The sequence below is a fragment of the Opisthorchis viverrini genome (assembly GCF_000715545.1).
Source record: "Opisthorchis viverrini unplaced genomic scaffold opera_v5_302, whole genome shotgun sequence".
NCBI lineage: Eukaryota > Metazoa > Platyhelminthes > Trematoda > Opisthorchiida > Opisthorchiidae > Opisthorchis > Opisthorchis viverrini.
Window position 1 is genome coordinate 72549 of NW_008751962.1, and position 10752 is coordinate 83300.

Sequence of the window (10752 nt, forward strand, 5' to 3'; positions counted from 1 at the left end):
ACAGATTGGGGATAAAACTGAAGTCAGTATCCGAGCTGGCAGTGACATCTATGGCGGAAGGGAAGGGCGGATCTAAACTCGTTATATTGACAGCTCGTCTGTATTCGGTCGTTTCAAGTAAATACGGAAACCCAGTTTGATTGTCAAAAAAGACCAATCTCCCTGACGAAAATGTTTGGCGTAACGGAATCCGGTCAGCGGTCTTTTGGCGACAAGCCAGGATAAAAACTCCAGTTTCCACACTGTTCTTAGTGGTTGAGATAACCACTAATTTCTAATAATAATTAAAAATAATTAATTTTATTACTTATATAATACATAATATATAATTATATCATATATAGTATATTATATAATCTAATACTATAAGTGAATAATAAACTGAAATTATTATATAATTAATAATTGTAATATAATAACAATATTATAATAAATGATAATAATATTAATTACCATTTGTTCAGGTAGCCACTATACCCGCTGTAAAGCCTCTGATTTCCCTAAGGTGTGGCTGTAGTTTTACATTCAAGGAGTCTCTCTTTGTATGTTCAAAAAAGAATTTCATGCTTTTTGGTCAGTGATTTAGACAAAGACACACACAGCACATCCAGGATTTTCTTGCCAGAACCGTTACTTTTACTCTAAACTTGGAAGTTCATCACTTCAAATTACTCGGTTGATATGGTTTGTTCAGGATGCCTTCGTCCGTCAGAGGTTTCTGATGCTCTAAGTGGTCCAATACTAATGTGTGTATTCACTGTGATTCGGTGCGGTTGCACCTTTCGACTTATCCGGCCAGCTTCCATTTGTATATTACCTGTATTTACTAAATAAAAATAAAAATAAATAGTATTTTACGGCTTCAGGTCATCAGTCTAAACTGATTGCCTAGGCTGTTAGTAAACAAGACCAACACAAGGGGACATAGATCCTATTTTCCTGGAACCCTTTTATGTGGGAAACATCAGTATCAGTAATTTAAACTAGTAAGGAAAGTCATTCGAGACCCCCCAACTATCAGGTAAAAGATCATGGATTCTTGAACTTGTTGCCAAACGTGACAACTTGGTCATCGTCCGGCGCCTTACCAGGACTATGATTACGTTCAAGAGGGCTTTTTTACTAACCAGAACTTTGGCGTGCCTCAAGTTCTACTACTGATCCTGATACAAGAGGGTTACCTCCAAGCAATTACACAGTCGGCGTGTTTGTCTTCTCAAAAGTCGGTAAACAGGGGACGATGTCAAAAAAATCTGTTGGCCGCAGGCCAAACACCAAACTATTTCCAACGTAATGTTGTCCAACCAAGAGCAGTTCAAAAGAGTTGCAATATACAGCTTGCAGCTTAAAAATTTGCGAAGAGTTTAACGAGTCTCGACTGGAATATTTTCGCCCAACGGTCTTCAGATCTACGCATCACTCACAGGAACTCAACACTCCACTGATTATACGCACATAATGTCCCAGTGTTACGCGACGGACTTTAGGTCAGAGTAGGTGGCCTTATTCAGCAAAGCATCTAAACTCGGAACATATTGGTGTAAATTTGGTGTAAAGTTTGGTGTCAGTGTTAGTCTTTGTTCTAGTTATCTGCCGTTTTAATCGATTCCTTTTGGAAGGTTGTGAGAGGAGGCTTTTCAAAACCAAGAAATTTAGCTGCAGTCATCTGATGTTTTATACGCGGGTGAAAGGAGATCGTCCAAGCTCCCCGAATTGTTGTCTGGTGTATCACACTTTGCCTGATAGGCAGGTACATAAAATTGGGTGTAGCATGGCGTCCTTCTATATACCGTCAGAGCGAAAGGCGAAGGATAATGCAGATATGCTACATACACTGGTTGAGTAACTTGAAATAAGCTCCCTACAGAGGCGTCTGCAGCACAGCCGGTACATGAAAAACACTTTCGGGGAACTTCTCCAAGTCCATACATTTAGGATCAGGAGCCATCTTCAAGGAAACGATTTCGACACATGTAGCGGAGTCACCAGGCTTCCATCGTCATGTGCAGCAGTCAAACTTAAACCCGAAAAAACTTTTCACGGTCCGAGAAGATAAGTACAATTTTCCTACCGTGCAGTGAAAAGAAAGTGATGAAATACAGCCAGATTCCAGTGCAATTGTGAGCATCCAACGTAAATACTGTCGTTCATTTTCATACAATACAAGGATCATTCATGATGCCCCACTGGATGACACGTATACGCTTTTCTCTCTAAGAGGGAGACACCGGGAGGGCGCAGTGTTCCTTCGATTGGGTATCCATTTGAGCCTCGCTGGCATCAGAGTTACATGGTTTAGAAGTGAAAGCAAGAACTGAACAAGTTATATCAAACAGTAGAACACCAATGTTGTTTAGAAAATACAGTGACCCCAGAACGTAATCGTGTTGGATACCTGCTGTTATCAGCATGAAGTGCATGTGCGATTTTGGTCAGTGATATTTTGAAATGGAAAGAATTTCAATAATGCCAAATGGGTGACATGCGCTTTGATTTTGTGGAGAAGTGAGGTACAGCGATTTTGTCCGAAGAATTTGACAGAGTGCAAGGATATACCATTGGAGATGAGTGTGCCCGTTCCACTTTAATCAAGCCATCCTCGAAGGCAAGTAGGTTGCTCAAAGCAGCAGTAATTTATCATACATTTGTGCTGTGTTATGGATAGAATTTTCTCAGTAGTTACGTGCTTCAGTACATTCCAACTCAGGATACTCTCCATCACTTGGCTTGCCATGCTTGCGAGACTTATGTGCTTGTGACGAGCCAGGTACAACCGAAAACCGGACTTGAAAATGAATGAACAGCTGTCACATTCCAGATCATTCACAAGGGTCCGAGAAGAAATTATCGGAGCCACTTACCGGCCCAAGCAACGTCTACTTTGGTGTGTTGGAATGAATATTATCCGGTGCTACGACGCTCACTTAGAGCTTAGGAAAAGCCATCTCTATGAATTTTGCATTTGCAGATGGATAAGCCTATATTTACTGAGAGGAAATTGAGTGTCTTGGGACGGGATTTAGAGGGGATAAAGTGACAAGCTTTGCCCACAGTAATAGCGAATCGTTTTTCACACAGAGTTGTATGTTTGTCCCTCTGGCATTGTCAAATCTACTCTAGTTTTTTTTACGAAAAAGTCAGGACCGACTAGCCAATCACATGACAGGATATTGAACACTCTACAAAAACTACACAAACGCACCTAGGCACGGAGGAGCACCCATTCAACTGCGCACTGACGATGTCTCCTCGACTGGGGACGAAACGTTTGCAACCCAATTTCCAAGCTCGGCGAACAGATCAACTGCCAACTGATCAACCACCAGGACTTAGCATTGTTTCTAACCAAAAAATTTGCGGGGATCTGTCCTACACTTGTTTCGTATACCCGAAATGTCGTTTCAGTGAACAAAGTAGACTCACCTGGGTTCCAGTTGAGACTGTCGAAAGAACCAATCAGTTTGTAAATGAGTGTATATTCGCTAAAGTAGTGACCAACTTTTCAACGAAACGTTGCTTCCAGAAAGTTCCCCAAACTCTTCTCATCATCAGAAGCAGCAAGGTAGTGGTTACTCTCATAAGGTGGTGCTTTGATCAACACTTTGTCATAAATTGAATCCTTTGTATTGGAACTTAGTCAGGTATTAACTGTTACCGCTCTGAAAGACATCTGGCAGATGCTTTACAACCCTGTTTTAAAGCGACTTTCGCAGCGTCTGAACGCCCACAGAGCCTCAGTTATTAACGGTCACTTCAGAAGGAATTTAAGATGTTACCATGTAACAGGTGTCGAGCGTCAATTTGAAGGTATTCTGCTCAGTTTCCGTATCAAACAGGATTCACACTTGCACCTAGAGAGCACGAAGAGGATAATTTTCGCTGCTCAGTGGGAGCGGAAATCTGAGGAAATATGTAAAGATAGATATCTCCGCCTGGCAAATGGAAGAGTTCGTAATAGAGCTGTATCGCCATACATGATAACGATACCCACTGTTCTCCGATCGAAGTTGGCTCACATAAAAAGGTAGCCTTTTTTCGCTATGTCAAAAATATCGAGAATGCCCCTACTTTTGTCGGGGTGGATATGGAAACATGAACACCTGTGGTCGTCGTCCGTGTTTCTGAGGGTACACTGAAGAGTTTGGGGCGATTCGTCTAGAGGGACTTTAATGATGTTTCCTCTGCACCATTCCCGAGGGAGGATCCAAAAGGTGTCATAAAATAAATGCTCATCGGGAGTGCAAGTGGATTTTCTATCGGTTTGGACGGATATTTCCTCTTTGGGTAGAGACAGATTGGGAGTCAGCACTTAGCAAACTGAATTCTGTGTTTCATCCTCTGTTGTGCCGTTGCAAAATAAGTAATTTACTTCACTCATTTGCATCACCGTTACAGTTGCTGCATCCAGGGCAATTCTACGTTTTTTGCTAACCGTGTATTTGTATAGGCACAACAGTTTTCTCATATTCTTAAGAAATTTAGCTTTTTTAAGGAGAGATTTGACGAGCTTGTGGTAATTAAGTTTCGTACATATATCGGTACAACCCGACAAACTAGAAATCCAGAATTCAGCGAAGAGTGGCAACCAGCACTTATATATTCGAATTGGCGAATATGTACAGCATATGGAATATTAAAACAAGAGAATAATGAATAGAGCAATGAATAGAGCATCAGTCATGTTCATCACAAGCTGCATTGAGGGAACACTTTCGGGTTAGGCGAACATCCGATAAATATGCAAGCAGCCAGAGTTGCGTTGAGCAACGACGTTGCGTGATGCTACTTTCCTATGGTCAAGTTCAATAAAATGCGCGCAGCTATCGAATGACAACCATGAGTTTTGGATGAAAGCAACAGCCAACGTGTTTTGCCGGCTCACTCGTCTGAGTAATGCTGCGTAGTGAAAACATTCTTATTGAACTATTATCATTATTGATTTCTCAGAGACTTTACATACTGCGCCGAAAGGGTCAAAGAAAATTCCATCGTATCATTGCCTCAATGCTGTACAGAACCCGAAATTTAGATGATTGCGCACGGTCTCCGACGGCTTGCCTCAACAACGCGAATCATAACTACCAGGAGAACTATATGGTCTTGCAAAAAGCAGGTGAGCGATTGTGACAGTATCGAATGAGCAGAGAAAGCTCAGTGAACCACACTGAAGAATTGCTATCAGTGACAGATACGCTCTAAGCGTGAAAGGAAGCATGATTCCTTGGAGCATTGGCTTAAAACGAAAGAACACAATGAGGATTCCGGCCGGGTGAGAGTTAATGAACACCTGTTCACCTCAAGTCAGATACTTCAGCACCGCAATACGTGCCGCCAACCGCGGTATTCCCTAATTGCAAGACCCTTCAAACTCCGTACATAAATTATCTCCCTGCGGACACAGTAATTTCCTTAAAGAAATGCCTTTGAGAGACATCAATGTCCCTTCGATGGTGTTGCTTCTTTGTAGGAAGAGTGAAAGTAACTCATTGTCAAGAGTTCTGATACACTCCTCCTCGCCCCCCAAATGGGGACACCGGGATGGGATATATCAATGACTGGAGACATTGTTAGACATGGCCCAGTCGCAACCTTAAAGGCCCTCAAGCATCTAAGTTGCTGTTTTTTGTATACAGCTCCCCTCCCAATCCCTGGGATGAGGAACCCGCTGACGCCCATGTATTGTCGCATCATATTAGCTACCGCCGCTGTAGTTTAGCTATCCACCTCTACCTCTCCAGATCATCGATGAAGGGAACTGTGGCAACTATAAACAATGCGCAGCGAATGCGCGGTTTCTATAGCCGAAGATGATGGCGCCACTCCCGAAATAGCTGTTTCGTCAGGCTGAATTATATTCAGAACCTATGGGACACCTATCCAAGCTTCAAGCAACGCCTCTGCCGTGTCTGATATCCTGTGATTGGCGCAGCTGGTAGTGCCATGTCGCAGGCAAACCTCCAGGCGCTTGCGAAGATCTGGCAGTATCGCTCATGAGCAAACGGAAGTCCTGAGTTGGGAGAATTCGAAGTTTAGAAGGACGTTGTGGTGAATTCGTTCAACTTCGGATGAGAACCGGCTTGCTTGAAAAGTGCAGAGTGAAAGTTACAAGGACGGCGTTGAAAGAAAGATATCTGGTGGGATATTTCCGCTGTCGGTTGGACGGTGATGTCGATTCTCCACTTAAGATTTTGTTCAAGTAGGACAGGAGAAATAAGACTAAGCTATTTATCGCTGGAAAAACCTCTAGCACCTTGGATTTTGCAACCCACCGGAGTTCTGTCATTAATTCGGTGTACGGCTTGAAGCCGAGAAATGAACTGATCCGGTGCTTGGGTGGTCTGCGCGAACAGCCGTGGTTGCTAACTGCTGGTATGGCTTTTACCGCGGCAGTAACGTGCTGATTTTGCTAATTGATCCACACAACGATACAATCAGAGTCAACTTGCTCATCTTGAAGGGGACGGCAACTTTTTATCGAAACTCTCCACCGGTAACTGAAGCTCAAATGATACAGCTGAATCCATGATTGGTTTGCAGTTCGTGGCCTCCAAGTAACTCGACGTGAGTGCTTTCAAACTGGTCAGAAACAGACGGCTTTCAGCACACGACTAAAGACTTCGTCTTCTATTATTTGTAAGCTAAGCATCGACTCCTAATCCACCACGCAAATGTGCACCACGCGAGATCAGTCTTTCGACATTGGCGTTCACATCACCTGCCAGGATCCTCATGCCCATCCTTCTTGCTTTCTGAAGCAGCAGCAACAAGTTCCAATAAAACCCAGCCTTTTCGGCTTCAGTAAGTCAGCCTGCCGAGCGGCATACCTCTCCGACAAATAAACATAGTTTAAGTATAGGCCTGAATTCATCTTAATTAAGACGGCCAGCCGAACATCGCAAGAGCGGCTTTTTACTGGGGACAAGTCCAGTTGCGGAAGTTCGACCCAGGGGATGAGTTCAAATTCCATATCATAAATGGAAACCGCTCAGCTGTAGAGCCCTTTCGGTGCCTAAGTGCCATGCCACCCGAAGGGAACACGAGGGCTTGAATACTGCCAGGTCGCTCAAGTCTAGACAGGGGAGGTTGAGGGGCAGATGTCGGGCTCGAACCACGGAGCTTCCGGTAAGCAAATTCTCTCTCCAACCATTGAGCCATCCCGCCACCACCAGCTGTTGAATCAGAGACGCCAGGTATTCGGAAAGTGGAATTTTGAGCTCTGCTAACTAGCCTGGGGTGAATGACCGAAGCGTAGTGTTGTACGGGAATTTCAAGCCACGACAATGGAGTGTTGTACGGGAATTTCAAGCCACGACATATATCGAGAGAAGGGTACAGCAGTCTTAAAAGAGATGTCTGTTGCTCAAGTTGACCGAGTAAATCCACTCGGTGCCTCGGGGCACCGGAAGCTGCAGAGGATTGCAGATTATTTATCAAGGGATCGATTTGGTTTTATTTTACTGGGAAATATTTTGGCATAAAACGGTGGTTGGGAGACTGTCAAGCGGAATGCGCGCGCCGGACCAGCCGGACGAGATGTAAGTGAGGGGCGCGATGAGCGAAGGGCTTCAAGGACCGACCTTCCCGGTTGCTCAAACTGAGGAAAGAAGTTTGTTTGAGGTTCGCCACTTTGAATCGAAAGTTTAACAACGAGGCAACGATCACTGCTACTACTCGGGCACCCGGGTAGTAATGAGCAAACCGTAATATGTGGTAGAGGACCCTTAGGAGACCTTGTCTGATACCCGTGACTCAAGAGTCAGATCCATTTTACTGCGAGGAACTCTCTGAACCCGATAACGCAGGAGATAAGGCGAAACTACCTCGCACCCAAAGCCACCGCCCTGCAGCAGACGCGTGTGGAGCTGCATCAGAGTCACCATAAGTGATAATTCGACCGCATCGGACAACTCACCGGCGACAACGGTCAGTCAATCGAGGATCGCAGTGCGGGTTTTTCTACCTTGCCCTCCTTAAGTGAAGGTAGCGTCACTGATTACACAGGTATTGCGTCCAGAACCAGGGCCGTCGTAGTGGCTGACAATCGCAGTCGTCTTGACCACCGAGGGTTTCACCAAAAGCCGTACCCTTACCGGGCAGAATACAGACCAGTTAGAATCGAGATCTTTTTAATTCACGGATTCACTTGTTTACGGAATGGTACGCCACCCACCAGACGTTAATTCCAGGTTTAATTTGCACGAAACTTTGGGGTTTCAAAGATAAGATTTTACGAGAGCTTCCTCTGCATGCTTCGGTGATATGTTGCTGAGGGCATTTTGTTTAAGTGCGCAAAATTTCAAGGTCATTGACTGCTACCGATTTCCACTTTACAACCGGTTTGCGAGATGAGGCACGAAATCACATCTTACCATTGCGTGAAAAGCGCTCTTTGGTAAAGTCAGTCGACTGGCATACGGAGTACATCACCAAGTTTCTGTAACCAATAAAGTGTAATCAGTCATCTGTCTTGGGCGATCTAATTCTCTCAAGAACCATCCGGCGTACTTAGGCATTACTGATCCGGTATTCTAACCAGGCTCGGGCACCACGCCGAGAACGACGCTGGTCCAACACTGAGGGTATTTTGACTTCTGCAGAGCTCACCGGGCATTTTTCCGACCCATACGATAATATGGAGCGGATCGCGGCCGTTACCTTGACCCTTGATGAATATGTTGATGTCGTGACCGCGCCACAGGTGATGCACTTTCAGGAAGTCTGCTCTGTCCTTCCCCATCATCTTTGGCTTAAGCACCGGGACTGATACCGCTGATCAGTGCTCGTCCGCAAGCCTGAGGCTAGGGTTCGAGCACACCCAGGCTTTCAGAAGCACTTTACACTTTACAGGTCCTAAGCTTATGCCCAACCGTGAAGCAAACTTATTCGGCCTGTTAAACGCTGTCTGCATTACAGTGGCGTCAGATCTGAGAAGTGCGATGTCGTCTTTCGGGATATCTGTGAGCAACTTTTCTGAGAATATTTCGACCACACAGGCTTTAGAGGCTGGGTGTGAGTGTCCCAAGGGCGGAGGAGGACAGTCTTGCCTGATGCCACTTGATATGTTAATCTCCGGCGAGAGCTTCTCGTAAACCTTCACGCGTCTACCGTAGATGGCGTGGAGCGCCTTGATGGAAGATAAACATTTATTAGGATATCATTTTTCCGTATATAATTCCATGTTGCCTGAGAGCTTACGGTGATCCTTCTGACCATTGTACTTTGGTACTTTCTTTGTATCTTACCATTACTCAAATTGTACCACTTTCTATCTCTCACTAAAATCTCAGCTTATTCCTCTTCTCTTCATACCGAATAACTTTTGTTTAAAATGAACGAAAAAGAAATATGGAGACAATACAAAATCTGTACCTCGTGAAAGGCGTGTTCCCTTCTTGCTGTGTCGAACTACGCTGGCAGTGAATTAACGAGCGGTGATCTACCTTTCAGACTACGACGGGATAGAAAGTATCTAGGAATATATCAGGGAAGATTCCAGGAAGGAGATCGCTTTGGATTTGTTGTGGTGGTAATAACTAATTGTACCAACGAACTGTGAGTCGTATCATCTAGCCTATTTTTTCTCATTTGATTTCACTACTTTGAACTGGTATTTGCTCACGTTATCCACTACAAGTTCATACGATCGAAAATAGCCTTTAGCTCAATGAATACCATTGTTGTTGGTTCTTGGAAGCAAAGTCCCCGTTCCAGAGACTGTCGAAGAGTGAATATATGATCAGCGAATCCCGTCACGGGACGAAGCGCATTCTATTTTTGTTTTCCAGAGGTCTGCCTCTCCATGTTTTCAGCCAAAATTCGATCTCACAGCTACCAGGGTGACGTGGTGGTTTCCACACAGCATCTACGTGCCTCTTTTGAAAATCGGAAAGATTGCCAGTTCTTCAGGCACTTTCCCCTCACTCCATATGGCATCAATGAATTTTGTTAACTGGGTCACCGAGAGGAGTGGCATATCCCTGAATCCAAATCGATGTCTGTTTGTATCAGTCTCTTGGCTTCCTGCTCCGCCCACTATGGTATGTCAAAAGGCACGGTAACACTGGACAGCCCTTTATGGAGTCAGAAAAATTATTACAACTGTATTTATAGGATAATCACAGGGTGCCCCACTAGGTTGTGCTAAAATCCCCATGAGTCAAAGATGCTCGATTCGGATTGGCTGGCATTCTGACCAATCAGGGCATGCCTTCGTTTGGTTCGTGTCCTGCACGTGACATCCGTCCGGATGATGTGATGTTCGGTTATTAGGGGCGGCTGGCCTCCGTATAGTAGTCAACCTTTGACCTGGCGGGGGTTGTGAAAGCGATTATGAAATATCTGTTGGTGTTGGCGCAGCTTACCTTCCGAAATGACCTTTGCCTTGCATGGTTGGCGACACTGCTAGATAGGATCACGGATTCACGGATTCGATTATGAAATGTTGGTGTTGGCGCAGCTTACCTTCCGAAATGACCTTTGCCTTGCATGGTTGGCGACACTGCTAGATAGGATCACGGATTGATTGATTCACGGATTGATACACAGGATCGAGGCTTTTGCCCAAGTTTCCCGGGTCGGTTTTGTTCTTGTTGGTCAGTGGCTGTCGTTCACCTGAAAGGCACAAGTGAAAAAAGGGTGTAGCACTGCTCTTTATGTTCGCTCAATGAGGTAACGTCTTTCGTACGTCCTGAGTAGACAACTTGGTTGGCGTACTCCAGGAGCGGTCTGACGTAGGCCCCATAGAGTATTTTG

At 44.8% G+C, this 10752-nt stretch overlaps 1 protein-coding gene across 1 annotated transcript in view; it reads right to left on the reverse strand.

Annotated features, from left to right (window-relative positions):
* Positions 1 to 10501: 10501 nt before the first annotated feature.
* Positions 10502 to 10752, reverse strand: part of T265_09774 (hypothetical protein) — a gene marked incomplete at both ends in the record, with an annotated part of 4332 nt that continues 4081 nt past the window's right edge. The window contains one exon of the mRNA XM_009175948.1: positions 10502 to 10611. Within this exon, the coding sequence (XP_009174212.1) occupies positions 10502 to 10611 (110 nt within the window). The remainder of the gene's footprint in view (positions 10612 to 10752) is intronic.